This window comes from Blennius ocellaris (genome assembly GCF_963422515.1).
Source record: "Blennius ocellaris genome assembly, chromosome: 14".
NCBI lineage: Eukaryota > Metazoa > Chordata > Actinopteri > Blenniiformes > Blenniidae > Blennius > Blennius ocellaris.
The window spans coordinates 5,731,434-5,753,849 of NC_137663.1; the positions used below are offsets into that span (position 1 = coordinate 5,731,434).

The window sequence follows — 22,416 nt, forward strand, 5'->3', positions numbered from 1 at the left end:
CCAGGTTTCACACTGAGGGAGGAAAAATAAAAAAAGAAATTGGGAAATACTTTTTTCTGTATTTATTTGATTCCTGTTGATAAAACATTGATGAGAATGACTTTATATTGTTAATAGAGGCTACAGAGGTTCACATTTTAACATTTCCGGGTGGTGGTGTGCCTCCAGATGTTTCCAAAGAAAAAAGTGTGCCTTGGCTCAAAAAAGGTTGAAAAACACTGTGGTAATACATGACTTTTTCTTTAGGGAATGTGTTTGATGGCAGCCTGCAACACACAAATGAAGCTTCAGTTGTTTTTTTTTTTCAGCTTTCAGACTTTTCCTGACTGAAAATCAAAAATGACACTGGTGTTTCAGACGGTAACCATTGTTCTCCTCAAAGGAGCCAAAGACGTCTCATAAGTGACAGACTTTACTGAAAACTAATACATGAATAGGTTTTGTGCGCATTTTCAAATGATCGCAAATAAAACTGGATAGAAAAGTAACTGACATTTCCCAGAAGATTACCTGCTCTGTGTGAACCGGCTGCCCAAAGCCTCCATCTTGAAGCACATTCTGCTGCCTGTATTTGGCCTAACAAGTCGCCTGATGTGATGATGATGATGATGATGATGATGATGCATCCTGCAGGTGAGAAAAACAGTAAAACATGAGCATCATCAAGAAATGCTGAGATGCTCAAACATCACCAGACAAACCGGGACGCCAGGTCAGGAAGTACAGGCTGGTTTTTATCTTCGAGGTACATGAGGACACTTATTCCGCCTCGTAGAGACTCAAGTCTTTTTCCAAACCTGTGGTTTTAGCAGGTTTGGCTGACTCTTCAACCCGCTACCTTTAGTTTTGATGTGTCTCCACATGACAGATCTTCCTTTTCACTGACGTGGTCTGTGGAGATGCTGTCTCATGACGCATCAAATTGTCAGTGTGATCTGTGAAAGAGCAAGCATGATTAAAGACAGACATACTATACAAGGCATATAAAATGACCACAATAGAGATAAAATCTTACAGCGAAACACAAGACAAAGATTAAAAAACAAAAACACAAAGACCCCACGTAGAAAGAAAACGACTAGAAAGTCAAGTCAAGTCATCAAAGACAAATATAACCATCAGATAAAGACATAAAATGAACTCAAAGAGGGAAAAAGACAAAAAAAAACTGACCGCATGACACAGAAAACAGACTCAAAGAGAAATACAAACACAAATGTTCCTAAAGTCCCAGGGGATGGGAGTCATCTCCAGAAATGGAGCTTCCAGTCACTGTAGCTGCCTGTTGTACAGCAACTGTAAGCTCCACTGTGACTGTCCAATCAGCTCACTAGTCCCTTTTATTAACTGACAGGGAGTTCCTCTCTTTTAATGAAGGTTTCCAAACCAAGCCACCAATGACAAAGATCAAATGGATTCATTAAAAGTGTGGCAAAAAGGTCTCATCAGACTTTTATCCATATTGAAAAGGTACAACTTTCACAGACAAAACAGACGCTGGTGGCCCTTTTTGTTCACTGCACCAAAGTTTTCTTTAAAGCTGTAATTGTGTTTTTCCTGAAGTCAATGTCATGTCCTTGATCTTTGATATGTTGAATTGTAGGTGTTTGTCCTCCTGACAAAGCTGTCAAGGATGGGGCAAAGACTGTTTTCATTTCCCTGTAGCAGGTTATTTTAGCAGCTATAAGTTATTTTAGCGGCTATAAGTTATTTTAGCAGCTACAAGCAGTAGCAGCACAGCTACTACTAAAGTAAGTAATATAATGTGATATATTTATACAGGTGCAGTCAGAGTAGCAGAAGCACAACGGACACGTTTCTGTTTTCCTCTCTGCAGCTGGACGGCTGAAGCGAGAATGACTCAGCGAACGAGTTAATTAAAGTTTGTTCAGTAAAAGAGTCACGGGTTTAGAACAATTGTTCAAAGTTGCACATCACTAATTGATGCAGTTTTGCTCATGTGCCGCAACTCTACACGAGGCCTCATCGACCCATACCGCGTGCATAAAGAAACATTTCCTTACATGTTAGGAAAAACTTACATCGTCAGGCCACGAAGCAGAAGTCAAGTGGGTTTGCTTGAAGGAGCTTGTTTTGCCAATTGGCACATCGCATTGTTGTGGTCAAGCTACTTTACATTGCAGTGCCAATGGCCGCCCGTCGAGGAGGTCACCATGTGACTATCCAGGGAAAATATACAGTGTATTTCAAATAAACAAAAAGATTTACTTTTTAAGTTTTACAGTTATTATCATAACTTGTTTGTGCGTGCAGTTAGTTTTCCCCTGTTCTCTATGAAATTAACTTAATCGGTCCCCAACTAATCGGGTGTTAGCCTAGCATAGTAAGCTAGCAGCTTAATATAAAATATTCGTTCATCTTCAGATCGAAATCAAACTTTGTCTGCTTATAGTTGGAACATAGTAAATCATCTCATCTGACCTTGGAATGTTCTCACTTCCACCAGGAGGGAGTGTACAGCTGTTGAAATGCACATAAATGTTTAATTGCTTCAGTCAGTCTGAAAAACTGGTCGATCTGAAAGATCTGAAATCAACGTGAGAGCTGGGGAGTCACTCTACATCATAGCAAGGATTACCACGGAATACCAATATGAACCAATCAGAAGGCTGCTTTTCCTGGCATGCCCTCCCGCTACACAAATAGATCAGCAGCAGCAGGATGCAGAGAAAATGATCGCGCTGAATCCACAGTTTGCCACATACCTGCTTACTGCAGTTATTTAAAAAACCAGCACCTGCAACGTTTACCTTTTCATTATTTATTTTATACTTTCACAGTCATTTCCTTTACCGAACACCCACATTTTTAATCATTATTCAGAATCTTCCGTCTTTGCCGTTTGTTCAATTTCCATGTTAACCTAGCATTAGCTGCTAATAGGCCTCAGTCAATGTCTGCACATGCTCAGTTCGGTGCAGTGTGTGTGAGGCGTGTTCCTGCACTGCCGTATTCTACCAGTAGTTGCCACCACTGAGTTACCCCTTCAACACACCGACACACACAAATGTTTTGTGTGAGTTGTGGGCGAGATGCTGAGAAGGTGACGGGGCATTTCTTGGGCCATTTTTCCAACTGATTCAAAGCTAATATTTGTGGAGACCAGCTTTTTGGTCCCCGCCAAAATTCTGGTTTCCACCCTGTGAGTGTCTCTCTCACACACACACACACACACACACACACACACACACACACACACACACACACACACACACACACACACACACACACACACACACACACACACACACACACACACTGGCCGGTGTCTATCAGGGTCGATCAACAAGTTGCCACCCACAGGCATGAATTAACTTATAGGTCCATGGACGAGCAATGTGGACTGGAGGAAATATAAGCAAGGTAACTTGGCTGTAGCCGGCCAGCCGCTTTGCTCTCACCACAGTGAAGTTAGTGGTGAGGCTGATGGCGACCACCGAGCCTCACCTAGTCTCTGAAGTGAAGCCTGAGGGATCGATTGGAGCCAGTCCCCGGCAGGTTGCCTCCAGTGAGTCTGGAGTCGGTCATGATGAACCTCCTCCGTCACTCCACTGCTTTAATCATATGTGGGTTTTTCAACTTTATATGCTTCTCCTTACAACATCTGGAGCAGGAGCAGCTGATCTCCAGAGGAGACATCCAGGTGACCCAGAGCAGTGACTCCCAACCAGAGGCCTTGATTTGATTCTAAAGCAGGGGGTTTCAAACATCAGAGCCGTGGATCAACACTGGCCTATAAAGTTCATTCAGTTGTTTTAGTACAGAATTGTACGGGCTGGTGGAGGTGGCCGGGGTTTACAATGGTAAACATTTGGGTCCCTCAAGTAAAGGGTTGGGAAGAATCACTGACCGTAAGTGGTGTCACAGTAGAGCAGTGGTTTGCGCTCTCACCTCACAGCAAGAAGGTTGTAGGTTCAAATACAGGGCCTTTCTGTGAGGGCTTTGCATGTTCTCCCCACGTGTGTGTGAATTTCCCACGGTTTCCCCCACAGTCCACGAAGCACTGGGTGTCCTTGAGCAAGACCCTCAACCCCCCCAGCTCTCCAGGACCCACTGGTAAAAGAGATTATTAACCTCAATGTGGTTCTCCTGGCTAAATAAAGGCACAAAAAGAAGTACAGTTTTGTGGATGAAATCGTGCAATTCATTAAGGAAAACTGCTCAGCAAGGTCACGGCTGAATCTTGTAAGAGGAAAGAGACGTCAGTCTGTGTGATTTCACAAAATTGACTTTTCAGTGTCATCAAAGACGTCCAGCCTTGAAAACAAGGAAGAGAGCCCCGGAAAGGTAAAGTGTGTTTTGTTGGGCTGCTTTTCATTGCTGCCATTATGATCCTTACATTTGCTGCTGTGTTACTGTTTATGATTGAATTTGGTTTTGCTCGTCTGCTTGATTTGCATTAGAAACCCAGGCTGGTCTGTGCTGGTCTGTGCTGGTCTGGGCTGGTCTAGGCTTGTCTGTGCTGGTCTAGGCTGGTCTGTGCTGGTCTGTGCTGGTCTGGGCTGGTCTGTGCTGGTCTGTGCTGGTCTGGGCTGGTCTAGGCTGGTCTGTGCTGGTCTGTGCTGGTCTGGGCTCCAGGAAGTTTAACTGACTTGCTGGGAGTCATTGGTCAATCATTTCACTCTTTGTTAAGGTGACATCATTTGCAGGACTGCCAGTAACACTAAGGAACAGACACTTTGAGCTTTGCTCTTTTCGTCAGTCTCACTGCATTTGATTGATGCATTTAACCTGAAAGTCTGTTTAATTTTGACCTTTGCCAACCGAGTTGGCCGTGAAAGTTATGCGTTTGTTTGTATGTGTGTTTTACCAATTTAGTTCAACGTGTCTGAAGAGAAGGAAACACTAAAACACCTTGAGTCCTTCTTCTTTTCCAATACGTTTTCAATAATCACATTGTACAATCATCCTTCTTCCTGAGTCTTTGTATGTAACAAATATCTCAGGTATTGTGCACACTGGTAAAACTACATATCTGAAACACACACCCAGTGTGTTCATGAACACATAATAACTATACTTTACATCAAACACGGTGACAGACTCACCAAACCTTTTCTACAATGTGTTAACAGGAAGGTAAAACCTGGAATTTGTCTCATTTTGAATCTCATAATTGGGAAATATGTGCGAGTTTAATGTAAATGAGTTTATATTTATTCAGGCCAAATATTTTCAGTCCTCTCCAGTGATGTAAAACATTACAATCCATCAAGAACGAGACAATGTCAAAGCACAAAATAATGATTAAACAAAGGAATGGATTTTCAAGTTCAGATCATTACAGAAGTTGCTACGACGACGAGATGATGAACTGCAAAGTTCATCACTTTGATCAGGAGCATTATTCTATTGCACTTGTCGGTATTATTGCACTTTGTCCCATTTCACTGCCTTTGAAAGTCACAAATATAAAAATCTCCAGGGATTATCCAGCACAGGGTTAATGGACGGTGTGCAGGCAGACACACGGCCCTCACATGTTTGTTATGTGTTGAAAATCAACTATGCAGCAAAGAGATGAGCTCCTGATCGAGTCCAAGAGTGAAACCAGGAGGAGGAGGAGGAGGAGGAGGAGGAGGGCAAAGGTCAGGTTGTGTAACAGCGATCATGCGGACTCTGTTTTTGGGAGGTGAGGATAATCCAGACCTCAGTGAAGAGATTAACTGCTGTTTGATTCAGATTTCATCGCTTCAAGTGTTTTAATTTGGGCGATTTTTTTTTTTTTAAGTCCTGGTTTGAAGAAACTGTAAACGATCTGACTAAGACTTGTTTGAATAGTAAATGCAGAAGTTGTTTGTTTACAAACTGGTATCACTAAATGTTTGATTAAACCCAGAGTCACTCAGGATCAAGTGAACTTTATTTCTTGAGCACTTTAAAAAAAAAAAACACAGCTGAAACTAAGTGCAGGATATAAATAGACATAAACATTTTAAAACAGAAGTGTGAACAGTAAAACACAACAAAAAACCCTAAAATATAAACAGAAAATGGGAGGCTGTGTTAAAAGCCAAGAAATGCAAACGCTTTTTTAAGATTAGTTTTAAAATGAATAGTAAAGTACAGATGACCTCTGAGACATTTTTGATTTTGAAAGCCTGCGTTTCATTTAAAAAATCTAGTCAAAAAAGTAAAAAAAATCTTTTGTTTCAAAATGTTTTGAAACACTTAATCTCCACTTTTGTTGGAGATTAAAGGGTTAAAATATTTTGGAGTAGATCAAGACTTAAAGAGACCAGATTAAAAAAATAACATATTTAAACATCATCAGGATAAGAAATGAACTACTGCGACTGTGAGACTTTTAAAAATAGATCATTTTATTTCAAATCTTCCAGTCAGGATGTTAAAAATGTCTATAAATTACATCAGTGTCTGAAAGTTCATTTATGATTACACTCACACTTAAAGCACAAGTGTATTGAGGTATTTAATCACTCTGAGTTCATTCACACGTAGAAAACAGGAGATTTTTTTTCATTTAACAGTCATAAAACAGTAACTTGCTTATAGGTATAATTATTGTTTCTCCATGTATTGGCAATAAAATAGAAGCTAGATCAACACATTCAATTAGTAAAGCATGGAGCAGACAGCAAAGCTTTGGTCTTTCAAGCATAAATATCTTATATGATCACTGTCTTTTACTTTGAAATTCTATTGAAAGCATGTTGATGCAGGTAAGTCACAACCACTCTGTGCTTTTCCTCCTTCAAACAACCTCCCACAGTCCTGAAGCTGATAAAGAAGACGCGTCCATGAAAAACCCCTAAACATATTACCATCTCAGACATTCTACTATTATTCTACCTCATCGTTTTGCAGCATTTAGCTGTTGTTGTTGTTTTGCTTCCATGCAGACGACTGTCACTTGGACTGGTTGCATAGAGGAAAGGTTTCATGTAAATGTCAAAGTGCTTCGTTACAACACTAAAACTGCTGAAGAAAAGTACGAGGATATCAAAAACAGCAGGTTACTAATGATTTATAGAGGCTTGCAGGTCACATCCTGCTGCATTTTAACCCGATTTGCTCGAGGCGTGTTGTGTGGCGGTAAACACACGTGATGTCGGCTGCTTGGATTCTTTTGCATTTTCACAGCGGCACATGAAAGGATGTTAACGTGGATGAACATGTGCAATAGAAAGTGGCTACTGGGTCTTCTGTTTGAGTGCTGCGGGGGCTTCCAGCCTCGCGCTGCTCTGTCCAGACAGGAAGGGGACGATCTTCTCCAGCAGCAGGATGCAGCTCGCCATGCCTGGAAGACATGGTCGTGTACCATCTTTATTCTCACTTTACAGTCAGTTTAGAGATATCCCGTTATATAGATTTGCTCAAATTAAATGAGAGTTAGCATCAGAGCAACCCTCGGAGCTGTCAGTTTTCTTCACGGCTCACTGAGATTGGCTTATTATCTCTCCCCGCATGCAGGAATTAAAGTGCCCCTTCTTACCCAGCAACGGTCCCAGCCAGTAGATGAAGCAATACTCCAGGTAGGTGTGGCCGCTGCAGGGGAACTGGATGGAGAACGCTAAGACTGGGTTAAAAACAGCACCTGAGGTACTTCCACCTGCACAGAACAAGAGAGAGAAATGGCATTTGGAGTCTTCGGACCCAGCTCAAGTGAAAATGCATCGTTTTGGAGATTTCGTTTCAGAAAAGTTCTATATTTACATGGCAATGTTCTGAAAATGACTTCTATTTCCATGGAAATGACAGAAATGCTGAAAACAATGCAGCAAACATGACAATCCTCTAGTTGGTGCTGTTGGTTGTCTTTGTGGTGAAACCAGACACACACACACACATGCAGCAGAGAACAAAATGCTCTAAACATTAACAAGTGAACACAGACATTCTAGTGGACAGGTGACCAAGTTGGATTCTTATTACAGTGACTGTCAAAATAAAACTAAGTCTGAGGAGAATATGGACTGGGGGTCAGGGAGTCAACCACGGGGAACCAGGTGACCATGACGAACCTGTTCATCCACTGTGCAGCCAGCATGGAAATAATCCAAACGGCACTTTCTCCCAATATTCAATCCATCCACCCCTCTTCTTCACCACTTTAACTCAACTGTTTCTGTCACCAAATCACATTTAGGTCACCCGCCAAAGACCTTTTCCTTTAAATGAGGCAAACACAGGTTCGGTTTAACTCTGTCTAATGACCTGAAATGGGTCAAAAACACTAACCGGATTGTTAAAAAAGCTCGTCAGCGTCTCTACTTTCTGCGTAAACTTAGAGAATTTACCACTAACTCTAAGATTCTGCTTAATTTTTATCTTTGCACCATTGAAAGTGTACTTGTTGGCTCTGTGACTGTGTGGTTTGGTAACACCACAGACAAAGAGAGGAGAGCTCTAAACAAGCTGCTCCGCTCTGCAAAGAGGACTGTTGGCTGTGAGCTTCCTGTTCTGGAAGTTCTTTATAAATCCAGACTTTTAAACCGAGCACTTGGAATAATCAATGACTCTTCTGGCCACCCTGGAAAAACCTTGTTCCAGCTTCTTCCTTCTGGCAGAAGATATCGTTCACTGAGATGCAGGACATCTCGATATGCCAGCAGCTTCTTTCCACAAGCTGTTATCAGTCTAAACAGCACTTTAATGAATGATCTTGCACTTTATTGAAACTGTTTCAGTCGATCGATTTCACAGTGTCAATTGTTTACTGTTCTGTTTGTTTTATTTCTGTACTTTTATCTTGTTTTATTTATGTACTTTTAATTAATGTTTTATTTCTGTACTTTTATCTTGTTTTATTTATGTACTTTTAATTAATGTTGTTTTATGGCTGTACCTGTCTTGTGCACACTGGGGACTTTTACAAATGTATTCCAATGTGGTTTTACTGCAAATGGCAAATAAAATTAATCTGAATCTGAATCAAAGGTTTCATGTAGAGTTCTGTGCAAATTTGCATTCATTAAGTTTCAATTGCATTTTAGGATGTGGAATCTTTCATTACATTGTCAGTTGTTCTTGAATCTGATTTTAGAGGTTTCACTCTTGTGTTTCACAATTTTGACATTTGAGCTTTACATCATTTTGGTGCTTTTTTTTTTTTTTTTTAAAGAACTTTTGCATGTTTTCTTAGTTATTTTAGTCATTTTCACGTTTATATATCCAAGTTAATCTTCTTTCTGGCCCCTTTCATTGAGGAATTTGAAAACCTTCATCCTGTATTCCATTGTATTGAATTGATGTATTTTCTTTATTTAAACAATGATTAAATAAATAAACCAACTTTTTTTTTAATTTATCCGTTTTAGCATCTTCCTTCATTTATGGTGGTTTTAGCTATTTTTCCTATTTTAGTTTTTTTTTTTTTTTTAGCCCTTCTTGTCCAGGAGTCAAGTCCTTTTTAAAATAATTGTTCAAATAATTGGTGCGTCAATAAGGTAAAATAAGACAAAATGTTAATTTAGGTATAATTTTCTGAACTCTTCATGGAGCAACAGAAGAGCCTCGTGAGGCTCCAGGCAGGTACTCTCTCCACTTCTCTGTGTCAATATGTGCAAACAGAACAAATAACTGATCATCCACGTTGTTGTTGTTGTTTACCGGCATACACCAGCACCGTGACGACAGCGGAGACGAAGTGCGCGCGGAGCTTCTCGTCCAGTCTGTGCAGCTGCATGACCGCAGCCTGGAGCGCGAAGGCGCACGCCAGCTCCACGGCCGCGGCCTCGAGCACCGTCCCCCCGAGCGGGTCGAAGCACCGGAACCCGAACCTCTGGTGCCGGACGTGGACGTCGGACAGCCCCAGCGACCACACGGACGCGGCGAAGTGCCGCGCGGCCACCGCGGCGGCGAACTGGCAGGCGGCGACCGCGGCGGCGGCGCGGACGCTGCTGGTGCCGCGGCAGACGCTCTCCAGAGCCGCGGCGGGGTTACACGTCGCCTCGCGGAACGTCAGCAGGTGCACGAGGGTCACCGTGTAGGTGAGGGCGAGGCCGAGCGACGGCTCCAGCGGGGACGTCTCGCCCAGCAGCTTCAGTTCGTGCGTGCAGCAGCAGAGCTGGAAGGTGGACGCCGCCTCCAGCAGGTAGATCCAGCACGAGCCGGGGGAAAGACGCGCGGCCGCGCGGCGGATCGCCTCGCTGACGAGCACCGCGACCCCCAGCACCGCCAGGGAAACCCACAGGTCGGTCATCTCCCCGCCGCCGGTCCTGCACGCTCTGCCGCTCTCCACGTGCCGGGTTGAAGTCCGGAGCCAAAGTCCGACCGATCCAAGCTGCTGTGCCGTCAGCGCGCCGCGCGCCTGGAAGAGACGCCTTCACAATCAGAGCGCAGCCGGGAATCCAACAGATTAGAGGGGAGGAGGAGGAGGGAAAGTTAATCCTCTCTGACCTGGATTAGTCTCAACATGCTGGCGGATTCCTGCACAACTGGAGAAGACTCGTGTTGGAACACAAATACATAAATGACGCCACGAATAAGACGCATAATGTAACAGACGCGTCTCCGAAATGAAAGTAACAGTGAAATGTTTGGTGTTTTGTCAGTTATCTCAGCCCGCCACACGTTTTAAGAATAAATTTAAGTTCATATATTAATTGTCTACTTATTAGTTTCTTGTTTTGATATTGAGACACAAAAGCAGGAAACGGGACGTTTTTATGTAAAATATATGGAGCGTATTGAAGTTCCACTATTATAGTGAAAAAACACATTTTCATTCTATCTATCTATCTATCTATCTATCTATCTATCTATCTATCTATCTATCTATCTATCTATCTATCTATCTATCTATCTATCTATCTATCTATCTATCTATCTATCTATAACTAACAACCCCGTTCAAGAAATAAAGCTACATTTTATATTTCTGAATCCAGTTTCAGGTTTACTAAAAACAGGAACTTCGTGGGAAATTACAAAAATGTTTTATTTTCTTCTTGAGGTGAAATACACCATGTTTAGTACTGCGTAAAACATATACATTGTTTAAAGATAAGAGTGAGTGTTTTTAGTTGAACTAATGTATGAATGGCTTCACCTTCCAATGTGAAATATGTATTAAGAGGTTAATATGTTCTACAACCAATAATACAAAGACACGTTTCTCCATATTAGAAGTTTTGCATGAAGAGAAAAGGCGAAGGGAGGCAACAAGGAAGCAGAGCTTCATACACTGTTATATTTCACTTTGGTCCGTATTTGTTTTTTTCTCCAAAAAGTAAATTCCACGTAATTAAACTCAACATGTTAACCTGTCAAACCTTCCTGGAGGTTTTCCGAGTCTGTTGCGGGCTCTCTCTCAAAATTTTATACTGGAAGTTAAAACCGGAATGAAAAGGTGACACTTCCCGCAGCTTCATGTTTTTCTTTTTTTGTTTTTTTTCTGGGAAGGGCCCAAAGTCTGGGCGGGACTAAACTGAGAGCCCGAGGGGCTCGAGCGGGGCACGAGAATTCCTGCAGGAGCAGTTGGGCGACTTTAGGAGCAGAGAGAGTGACGGTTACACCTGCAGCTTTGCCATTGGCTGTTTTAAAACTTTTATTCCCCCAGCGTTTGGAGCATTATTTAATCTGATTCGTCATCCTAATTCTAACTTCCCATGTATTCAGAGAAACATTCATCCTGCAGACATATTTAAGGTTATATCATAGTTTTATGGATTACAACTTACTTTGATTTCTAACTGACAGTACCATTCATTTTGAGTCCACGATAGAAAATACTCAAGATCTGGAACTTGAGGTGAGAGATGTCATAGGAATCATGTTTCATCAATAAAATAGAGGAATTATAATTATAATTATTGGAAGATATCTAATAAATACTGTTCGTCGTTTTAAGCTCTGGAGCCATTTTTGCATCTTTAGCTTGTTGGTGTCGGTTGTTGGTCTGCAGGTGTCGGTTGTAGGTCTGTAGCTCTTCACAGTCTGTTGTGGCTCTGAAAAGAGCCGTTGGTGTTTTTCGTTGCTGGATGATTTAATTGTTGGACCTCGATCTCTTGGTGGGTGTCGCCTTCTGGACACCGCTGGTCTTCTTGGGTTTGGTGGTCTTCTTGGCTGCTGGTTTCTTGGCGGTGGTCTTCTTGGCTGCTGGTTTCTTGGCGGTGGTCTTCTTGGCCGCTGGTTTCTTGGCGGTGGTCTTCTTGGCCGCTGGTTTCCTGGCCGGAGACTTCTTAACAGACTTCTTGGCGATGCTCTTCTTGACAGTGGTCTTCTGAACGGTGGTCTTCTTGGCAGTGGTCTTCTTCTTGGCAGGAGACTGCTTGGGGGTCAACGATCTGCTCTTGGGGGTCTTGAGCTTCCTGGGTGTGACAGTCTTCCTGGCCGGTTTGGCTTCAGGGGTCTTCTTGGCCAGCAGGAAGGAGCCGTTGGCCCCCACCCCTTTGACCTGCTTCAGGGTCCCGTTCGTCACCAGCCGGGCCAGGGTCAATTTGACGCGTTTGTTCAACATGGGGGTGTCCACCCCGTTACTGCGCAGGTACGTCTTGATGGCATAGACCGACATCCCCCCGCGGCCCTGGCTGGTGGACACCGCCTCCACGATGAGCTTGGAGAGGGGGGTCCCGGGGTTCTTGCTCCGGGGGGCCCTGTTCTTCTGGGCTTTGGCCGGAGCCGCTGCTGGCTTGTCTTCCGTCATGTCGAGTGTGATCGGTGAATCTGTTGGAACCTCCCCGCGCCGTGCGTAATTTATGACGCACATGAGAACCGTGGAGAGAGAAGCGGCCGCTCGGGACGCGCCGCTCTTTGTGTTTTCTCAGACACTTTATACGTTGAAATCCCGCACGAAAGAAGAGCGTGCGGGAGCGCGTGGCGCGGGGGCGGAGAGGAGACCCCCGGCCCTCCACACCGGGCTCATGTCCCACCTCCACCCCTCCCTCTCGGCTCCTCGGGGGGCTTCAAACCGCCCGCAGCGGCGCTCACACGGAGCCGCTCGCACACACTTTTACGCACGTTTCGTCTCCTGAATGCGTCAAAAGCGGCGCGAAGAAACGAATAAATGCGTGTTTCTGCCAGACGAGGAGTCCGGGGGCTGAGCTCCAGCGAGGTGGTCCCTGAGGGGGGGTCTGTGGGGGGGAATGGGGGCAGTTTCGGCTGGAGGTAAACACAGAGCGGAAGATGGAGCCTCAGGTGATCCAGACCTCACCTGATCCACTCCAGAGGAAAGTCATTCAACAGCAGCGTAATCAAGAAACACTCGTTTCAACACCAAAAGACTTTTTCTTCTTTTCTCTGATTATTGATTGTAGAGTAAATCAGATTATAAGAGATTTTAGTCTCTCTGGCGATCATTTCCTTCTGTTGTGGAAGTGACGGAGAATCACACAGGACAAGCAAAGGCGCGAAGACAAAGATAAATGATTAAATATTAACACAATGTGAAATATAAGCAATAAATGTGCATAAACAATGACATTCATTTGATATAAACAAAAGAAGTAAATTGAAAGATTTTTTGAAGTTTATGAAAAAGTTGCTTCATTAATAATTTTTTTCTTATGAACTTAAACATAGTTAAGCAGTCAACCAAACTATCCGATTTTAAAATGTTCCCTACATTTTCACTAATTCCCTCATGTGCAAACTTCGGTAGGGAAAGATGTTTTGTAAATGTGAAGATGTCTCAGTCTAATGAGGCCAAAAGTACAATTTGTATGAGATAATAGAAAGAAAATGGAAGGAGCCACATTTCTTAACATGCATGATGGTCTTTGTTTGGTCTTTGTGTATTAGCTGCCCTTTAATGTTGTGTAAATTTGGGCTACACCATCAGATCTCCTTTACAGAAGCCTTGTCTTTATCCTGAGAAGACGATGTAAAACAAGACATGAATGTATTAACAGAGGAATCAGGGAGGAAATTATTGTAAATGAGTCTCATCACCATATCACTGAAAACAACATTTGGACCTTAAAGGTTTCAGTTTCTGGTGTTTTAGAGGAGGTTGACGAAAGCTGGCTTTCAGGTTCTGTTCAAGTGTAAAATACTTTTAATACAATTATCATTTTGTTTTGACCAGCAGGTGTCGTTGTTCACTGAAGCTGCCTCACACACCTTCTTGCCACAGATTTTATATCCTGATTCATGAAATAAAACCTAAGATTCCTGCACCTTCTCATAAAGTGGATTTCACTAACTTTCATTCGATGTTTCATCAAAAATCGAATAAATGTCAGTGAAACTCCATTACGTGCATGTTTAAAGAGTTTGAATCAAAGAAAATAAAAAAGAGAGAAGAGGGCACTTCACACTACCTCCTGATCTTTTGTGAATATTTCATAGCTCATTATTGCATTTCATTTGAAACAGTCCTGCTTTTTTCTTCCTGCAAAACAAAACACATTTGTGTTTTTTAAAGGCCGAGAAAAGTAAGAAGGATAACTGTTATTATCTAGTTAAATGGATCAAATAAGTCAATACCATTTATTCTGTATTTCAGTATTTCAATATTAGGAAGTAAATATCATTTTTATTATTTCATTAAAAAGTAGAACATGTTGGTAAAATTATTATTTTTTTCATTTGAAAATTCCTTTGATAACTTAACAAATAAATAGAATAAAATAGAACTGTATTGATCTTTTGGTGGTGAATGAAGTCCAGGACGACGGACCGGTAAAGAAATACTTCATTAAATAATTAACATATAAAATAAATAATGAATAACATAACTATCTAAACTGAAGGGGGGCGGAGCTTCGGGAGGGGCTGGGAGGGCGGCTGAATGAACCCAGAAAGAACCCAAACTTTTAACCTTGACAAGCACATTGTGGAGACGGAACCTGGTGGTGCTGATTGTTATGTATCGGGTTATATTTGTGCCAAAATTCTGAGCGAGCGATGAGAAAATTTGAGCGCAAAAAAATTAATTATGCAAGCGCACTAAAAGCATTTTGAGGAAATATGTAAATTGCGCAAAGACAAACTTGGGATTGCGCGCTCAAAAATAATTTCTGCGCTCAGATTCTTCCTCTGCGCGCTCAACCTCTCTCTCTCTCTCTCTCCCTCTCTCTCTCTCTCTCGCTCGCTCGCTCAAATCTCTCCACCTTCGCTCAAGTCCTGCTGTGCGCTCGCTCAAAATGTGCAAAGCCCAAATGTGACAGACACTGGTTACTTCGGATTCAGGAAGTGCCTCATAACCAACGAAGAAGAAAAAGAAGAAGAAGAGGGAAAAACAAACTGCGAGGGAAAACATGTTGTAATCCAGGATCATTATCTTTAGTTTTCATTATTTCTGTTTTCCCTCGCAGTTTGTTTTTCCCTCTTCTTCTTTGTCGGTTATGAGGCACTTCCAGAAACCGAAGCAACCAATCAGAGTTCAACGCCCGCCCCGAATTTCTGTGATTGGTGGACAACCGTGTCTGTCACATATGGGCTTTGCACATTTTGAGCAGCGCACAGCAGAACTTGAGCGCGGACGTGGAGAGATGTGAGCGAGCGAGAGAGAGAGAGAGAGAGAGAGAGAGAGAGAGAGAGAGAGAGAGAGAGAGAGAGAGAGAGAGAGAGAGAGGTTGAGCGCAGAGGAAGAATCTGAGCGCAGAAATTATTTTTGAGCGCGCAATCTCAAGTTTGTCTTTGCGCAATTTAAATATTTCCTCAAAATGCTATTAGTGCGCTTGCACAATTGATTTTTTTGCGCTCAAATTTTCCCATCGCTCGCTCAGAATCTTGGCACAAATATAACCCGATACATTACTACTGAATCAGCAGCTCCATGTTCAAATGTCAAACTTTCCTCTTCAAATGATCCAGAGTTGATCAAACCGATTGATGATCAATTCTGACAAAATGTGTAACAATCAGTCTCATTTCAGAGTAAACACATAAATAGCACAGTGACAGCTGTGAGTAAAGCTGCAGTGTGGACGAGCTGGTGTGTAAAAAGTGATTCCTCTCCACTGACACTGACTGTCTGTGGCTGGGGACGTCTGTTCTGTTCCAGATGCTTCTATTAGTATTTACAGCGACAAGGTACAAATACACTGCAGTGTATGAACACGGTACGAACTAAAGTCAATCTCTGGGAAAGTCTCATGTAAAAAAAAAAAAACTGCAACTGAGATGATTTACCATGATTTACATGTGAAATAAAATGATAGATTCGATATTGCTTATTTTATTATTATACATACGTGATACGTGATACAGTTTAGTGTATTTCCACGTTATGGCTGTAAATCCTGATAAACGCCGCTCGCGGTCCAGTCATGCGCTCATGGCGAACTGCTGGACAACCTCCTCCACCCTCCTCCTCCAACTCTAGTGACGGAGGATAAAACACAAAGTCCACTGAACCTTTTCACCGTCCCTGTTCAAATATTTAATTCATACATTTAATAAACAGATCAAACTGAACGTTATCGGCCTGCTGTGTCTCAGACACCAGAGCAAAAGTCTGTTGCATATCTGGCAACAATGTTCCCCGTCAAGCAGCAACTTCTACTTTCAGTCAGGTTTGTACCCCCCACTGACTCTTCCCGTCACCATAGCAACCTCTGAGCCTCGTTCTCCAGGTTAAAACTCATTATAAACCACTTGAGGATCTCAGTGGGACAGGAGACACTGAGTGGACTTGTCATGTTGTCCACAGAGAACGAGAGAGCAAAGACAATGGACATGGATCATCGTGGACGAGTTCCCGGAGCACAAGACTCGTCTGTGTCCTTCAAGTAGTGGTGAGGAGGTCTGTAGTACTTTATACTGAAACTGTCCTTCAAGTAGTGGTGAGGAGGTCTGTAGTACTTCATACTGAAACTGTTTGTCAAGTAGTGGTGAGGAGGTCTGTAGTACTTCATACTGAAACTGTCCTTCAAGTAGTGGTGAGGAGGTCTGTAGTACTTCATACTGAAACTGTTTGTCAAGTAGTGGTGAGGAGGTCTGTAGTACTTCATACTGAAACTGTCCTTCAAGTAGTGGTGAGGAGGTCTGTAGTACTTCATACTGAAACTGTCCTTCAAGTAGTGGTGAGGAGGTCTGTAGTACTTCATACTGAAACTGTTTGTAGGTGAACATGTGGGCCAGTTTGACTAAACTTTATAACTATTGATACAGATTAGTAGCTTGCTGAGCTCTCATTGGTTGAACTAGTTAAAGTGGGGGACAAAATGAAGTGGTCGCTCTCCGTGGTGCTGAACTGATTTCAGTTTGTCTTGTTTTATCATCAGAGGCCATGGAGCCTCATGTTTTTCTTCTTCTCTTGGTTTCTCATACTTCAGGTCCGTTTGATGGACTTCAAGATGACATAGTTGCTCTTCGTGGTGCTGAAGCTTTAAGCCCCGCCGTTGAGGGCACGTGTGTGTTGTAAAATGACGTCATGCTGAGCTTTATGATTGAGGTTTAGAGGGCCCGGTCATGAGCCCCGCCCCCCGGCCAGGCTCTGATTTGTTCCCCGAGTAAAACTGAATGCAGAATTTACATACAATATATAGAAACCAGAAAAATATAGAGGCCTGAAATGTGCCGAATTTTAAGAATGATAAAAATGCAACCAAGCAAAACAACAACAACACAAAAACACAAACACTCAATATTTGAAATATGTACCGAATAATTAATGAACATTAATTTGCAGTAACAAGTTTAATATTGTATTTAATGTATCGTTGAGGCTATTGCAGAAAATGTATGGCTATATTACTATATTCCTACATTAGCATTCAATTTTAAATACAAATGAGCCACAGTCTAGACTAAACTGACAGAAGGATTGATGCTGGTATCAGTTTTAGCATTTGACAATAAATACTATAGTATTCTGGGAGAAAATATCATTGGTAGCAAAGGACTAACTTATTGTGTGACTATGAATGTACGTACACAGCCATTGGTAACCAGACTTATGACATACTGTGTGAGCAAAGCTGGACTACTTCTTAAATATAGCTGCTAAAAGTGGTGTAAAGTAAGAATAAATATGTGCTCTAAGTTTGTCATACCACAGAAGTGTGTTAATCACACTGTCAAATCTGAATGATTAATAGCGGGGGCTCGATGCACTGTCGTTGCAGCGTCTAAGGCAATTACATTATTTTGTCATTGAAATTGACTAATATCAGCACAGCCGAGGTAATTGCATGTGTTGCATCCCCCGTTGCAGCGCCTCTGCATGTTTGCATTCCATGATATTTCCAGTTAATTTACTTAAAAAGTTCATCATAACCAAGTTATAACTTGTTGTTATAAAGTTATTAATACATTAAGTGACAATCGAAAAGTAAACTCTGCGTCTTTGAGTGATTAATAATGGAGAATAATGGAATTAATATTAATTTTTAGAAGAAAAGAAAAAAAATCTTCTTTTCAGCAACTATTTTCTGGGCAGGGGAGCTGCTCGCTGATTGGTCCTGTTCACACCTGGCGGGAGAATGTGGGCGGAGCACCGACTCAGCTAAGCGCTGATTGGTCCAGAGCTGAGCAGCGCCACAAAGCTGGAAGAAACACTAAAAGTCAACAGTTTAAAATCTACCCAGTTGTTCCTATCAACTTTTGTTGAATATTATGATTTGCGATATTTAAGACTTATGTGTATAAATCGAGCAGAAAGAGGAAATGAATACATATAAATTCTATAACTTAAGTATTGATATGAAAATGATACTTGTTTTTTCTTTTTAAATACTAATATTAATCAAATAAAATACTGTTTGTTTATACTAGATCAGGCGGGTCAAACTCATTTCCATCGAGGGCCACGTCAACATAAGGCTGGCCTCAAAGGGCCAAATGTAACTGTAAGACAGTATTAATGTAACTAAATGTAAACAAATACAATGTAAAATAAATGCAACTACGCCTCAATTTTAAATAACTGACTTTATTACTTTTTCATATTACAAATATCACATTTGCATTTGCCGAGATATAAAAAACATATTAGCTAGTTGCTCTGTTAAATAATTTTGTCATATTTCGCTCTGCTTAGTGTCAAAACGTGGACTAATATTGTCTCTTTGACAACCGACACCCTCAGAACACTAAAGACAAACAGTTTTTTCTCCTTGAAGCACAAACATGTTTTCTCCTTCCCGTCGTTCATGAAACATCCGTTCATCTGCCTCACTTCTTCTCTTCCTGGACATTTTGGGATCGTTTGTATTTCTCAATTCGACTTGTTGAAAATTGCATTGATGTTTATACACTGCAATCTTCACTGCTAATATTTTATTTATTTATTCATTTATTTATTTGATTGGAAAACACGTTAATGAACAATCATATACAAATTGTACACAATGCCATATTGTAGCAAAATTGCAAATGTACATGTTTATTGTGTGTGTGTGTGTGTGTGTGTGTGTGTGGTGGGGGGGGGGGGGGTTATTTAAAACAGCACTGTATTTAAATTAAGACAATCAGATGTTTGATCAAGCGGCACATAAATAAAAATGTAGGTGATAAGAATAAACATTAAAAAAAAGGATTAGAGTACCTCAATAACAAGTCATTTCCTCCGGTTACATTTCAATGGCTTCTGAATAACTTAAATATACTAGACATTAAAAAAAATTGCTGAATTGTGATGACATTCATATTATTAAAAGCAAACAGTACGTTTAAATAATAAATGCTAAAAAAGGGGGTTCATTTCATTTCCGGCCTCAGTGTGATTTTTTTGTTGTTGTTGTCAGATTTGTGTTCTACAGGTTGATAAACGAAAACTCCATCCCACAACATCCATCCAATGGACTCTTTTTCATCTCATCTTAAATTTTTTTTTAATGTTTTGTAAAATGTGCTTTCTAAACAAACACATTTATTTTACACAATGTGAACCTGCAGCAAATCAGGGCTTTCAATGTTATTACTGCTTTTTGTGTCCAGAAAAGTACTGATAAATATAATGTATTAATCTTAGTAATAATAATAATAATAATTCTTATTATCATCATCATTAATAATAATAATAGTAATAATAACAATAATAATCGAATAATAGCAATAATAAGAATAATAAATTCTGTGATGTATTTTTTCTTGCTACTGTGTTTTTCTTTTATATTTGCACTGTTTAACACCAATCACACGACAACAAATTCCTCATATTGTGAAAAACGATTACTGGTATTAAATCTGTTTCTGATTCGGTATCACAAAAACAAAGAAAATTATTTACAAACCGCTGGTTCCCACAAAATGTACACTTTCTGTTGATACTGATTAAATGTCTGAATATTTTGGTCTGTTATAGTCAATGTGATGTTGCAGGTTGAAATGAAAACACTTCACCTTCCGTGTTTCATGTGACTGAAGTTTAAGTTCCGCTTCAAGTCAGCGGGAGAGTGAGACGAGCTCTGATTGGACGATCACACTCACGGTCAATACAGCCAATCAGCGAGCAGCAACCCCTTAATAAATACAGGAAACCGAGTTGAGGTGAAGAACGAAGAACATTTCTCTGTCGATCAGCCCGAAGAAGAAGAAGAAACATTCAACATGTCTGGACGCGGAAAAGGAGGCGGAAAAAGCCGAGCCAAGGCGAAGAGCCGCTCCTCCCGGGCCGGGCTGCAGTTCCCGGTGGGTCGTGTCCACAGGCTGCTGAGGAAGGGCCACTACGCCCAGAGGGTGGGCGCCGGGGCTCCGGTGTACCTGGCGGCGGTGCTGGAGTATCTGACCGCGGAGATCCTGGAGCTGGCCGGTAACGCCGCACGCGACAACAAGAAGACCCGCATCATCCCGCGTCACCTGCAGCTGGCGGTGCGCAACGACGAGGAGCTCAACAAGCTGCTGGGCCGAGTCACCATCGCTCAGGGCGGCGTGCTGCCCAACATCCAGGCGGTGCTGCTGCCCAAGAAGGCCGAGAAGAAGTGAAGGCTGCCGGGGAAGCCTCCGCGAACACAACGGCTCTTTTCAGAGCCACAAACTCCGATCTGGAGGGCGAACAGCCGCCTTGACGTCACAACCTGCTTCCAGCACGAGACTCACACTGACACTTCACGTTCCACTGCAGCCTGCAGCTAAAACGTTACATTACATGTATCTAAAGTAACAATGTCTCTTTCCTTGAAGCGACATTATACAACTTACTGATATCAGGAAGGAATTCATCATGATTTACTTCTACCTGAGTACTTCAGTGTAATGGTCACCATGATTTCTGCATTTATACTTTAAAATTCACATTTGTAAAAACGTTTGCTTTTTTTGTCCACTGTGTTATGAAATCTTGATGAGAAACAATTTGAATGCCAAAATAGATTCCCTTATTCCCTTAAACTCTTCTGTCGCCTCAACATCTTAAATCCAATATATGTTAGAGAAAAAATAGTTAAATTTCCATCACATATCTATCAAAAGATATATTTTTCTTACCACTTATTCTACCACTTTTTACGTTTATGTTTTTGTCCGTTGAATAATTGACTGTACAGTTTAAGTTGGGTCTTTGTGCGGCTCTAATTTGACGCACCTACAGATGAACTTTATTCACTTTAAATGTCTTAAGACAAAACATCAATATTCATGTTGACTGTATATTATCGTGCTCTCTTTATGTGCTCCCACTGAACAGTTTGAATGAAGTCATGAACACCAACATTTAATACGACTTCTTACCACATTCTTATTTTAGTCTTCCTGCTTTGTTTTTTACACTTCGTGTTTTCTATTGTGGCGCCATTCCACGTCGCCAAGTTTCACTTTTGAGCTGTTTTAACTAAAGTTACCTTCCGCTATGCGTCGAGATAGAAACCGTGTCGCCCGTTTTTTTTGTGTTTTGATGTTTCGTGACATGAAAAGCCTGAAAAGTTTCTCTGAATTCCGGACAAATCAACATTTAATATCGCTTCCGTGTGAAAATTCAAACAAGTGTAAACCGCTCCAGTTGACAGCCGTTGATTTGATAAAGCAGCCAATCAGGGAAGAGCAACAGCGCAGGGATATCTGCATGAGCTTGTTCAATAAACAGAGCGCTGCAGCCGCAGACGAGACACAACCTGAACCCAAAACAACCGACATGCCGGCGGAACAAGCTAAAGCGGGTAAGAAGGGCTCCAAGAAGTCCGCCCCGAAGCCCAGGACCGGGAAGCGCAGGCGCCGCAGCAGGAGGGAGTCGTACGGCCTGTACGTGTACAAGGTGCTGAAGCAGGTGCACCCGGACACCGGCATCTCGTCCAAGGCCATGAGCGTCATGAACTCGTTCGTCAACGACCTGTTCGAGCGGATCGCCTCCGAGGCGTCCCGCCTGGCTCACTACAACAAGCGCTCCACCATCTCCTCCAGGGAGATCCAGACCGCCGTGCGCCTGCTGCTGCCCGGGGAGCTGGCCAAGCACGCCGTGTCCGAGGGCACCAAGGCCGTCACCAAGTACACCAGCTCCAAGTGAGGAGCCCCCAACCCCACCCAAAGGCCCTTTTCAGGGCCACACCCCCCGCTGAGGGCCCCGCTCCTGCTTCCACTGCACCAACACTGGATCCATGTCTGATATTC

The 22,416-nt window shown here is 42.1% G+C and overlaps 4 protein-coding genes across 4 annotated transcripts; 2 read left to right on the forward strand and 2 right to left on the reverse strand.

Annotated features, from left to right (window-relative positions):
- Window positions 1-6,323: 6,323 nt before the first annotated feature.
- Window positions 6,324-10,254, reverse strand: LOC308139843 (aquaporin-11-like). The gene is made up of 3 exons (XM_080509400.1): window positions 9,595-10,254; window positions 7,478-7,594; window positions 6,324-7,282 (listed from the first exon to the last, which is right to left on the reverse strand). The coding sequence occupies exons 1-3, from the start codon at window positions 10,184-10,186 to the stop codon at window positions 7,176-7,178; spliced, it is 816 nt and encodes a 271-aa protein (XP_080365526.1). The 5' UTR covers window positions 10,187-10,254; the 3' UTR covers window positions 6,324-7,175.
- A 1,717-nt stretch (window positions 10,255-11,971) lies between these two features.
- LOC308139139 (histone H1.5-like) lies at window positions 11,972-12,631 on the reverse strand (the record flags this gene model as incomplete). The annotated part of the gene is made up of 1 exon (XM_080508484.1): window positions 11,972-12,631. The coding sequence occupies one exon, from the start codon at window positions 12,629-12,631 to the stop codon at window positions 11,972-11,974; it is 660 nt and encodes a 219-aa protein (XP_080364610.1).
- A 7,793-nt stretch (window positions 12,632-20,424) lies between these two features.
- On the forward strand, window positions 20,425-20,953 carry LOC308139922 (histone H2A type 1-C; the record flags this gene model as incomplete). The annotated part of the gene is made up of 1 exon (XM_080509524.1): window positions 20,425-20,953. The coding sequence occupies one exon, from the start codon at window positions 20,425-20,427 to the stop codon at window positions 20,797-20,799; it is 375 nt and encodes a 124-aa protein (XP_080365650.1). The 3' UTR covers window positions 20,800-20,953.
- A 990-nt stretch (window positions 20,954-21,943) lies between these two features.
- LOC308139325 (late histone H2B.L3-like) lies at window positions 21,944-22,312 on the forward strand (the record flags this gene model as incomplete). Its single annotated transcript, XM_080508728.1, has 1 exon — window positions 21,944-22,312. One exon carries the CDS (start codon window positions 21,944-21,946, stop codon window positions 22,310-22,312), a length of 369 nt encoding a protein of 122 aa, XP_080364854.1.
- Window positions 22,313-22,416: the final 104 nt, after the last annotated feature.

Excerpts from the sequence above, each read along its gene's own strand:
- LOC308139843 (XM_080509400.1), bottom strand. The coding sequence starts at position 10,186 with ATGACCGACCTGTGGGTTTCCCTGGCGGTGCTGGGGGTCGCGGTGCTC. Across the intron at positions 7,595-9,594 it reads CACGGTGCTGGTGTATGCCG|GTGGAAGTACCTCAGGTGCT; the intron begins GTAAACAACAAC and ends TGTTCTGTGCAG. Across the intron at positions 7,283-7,477 it reads CTGGCTGGGACCGTTGCTGG|GCATGGCGAGCTGCATCCTG; the intron begins GTAAGAAGGGGC and ends CATGTCTTCCAG.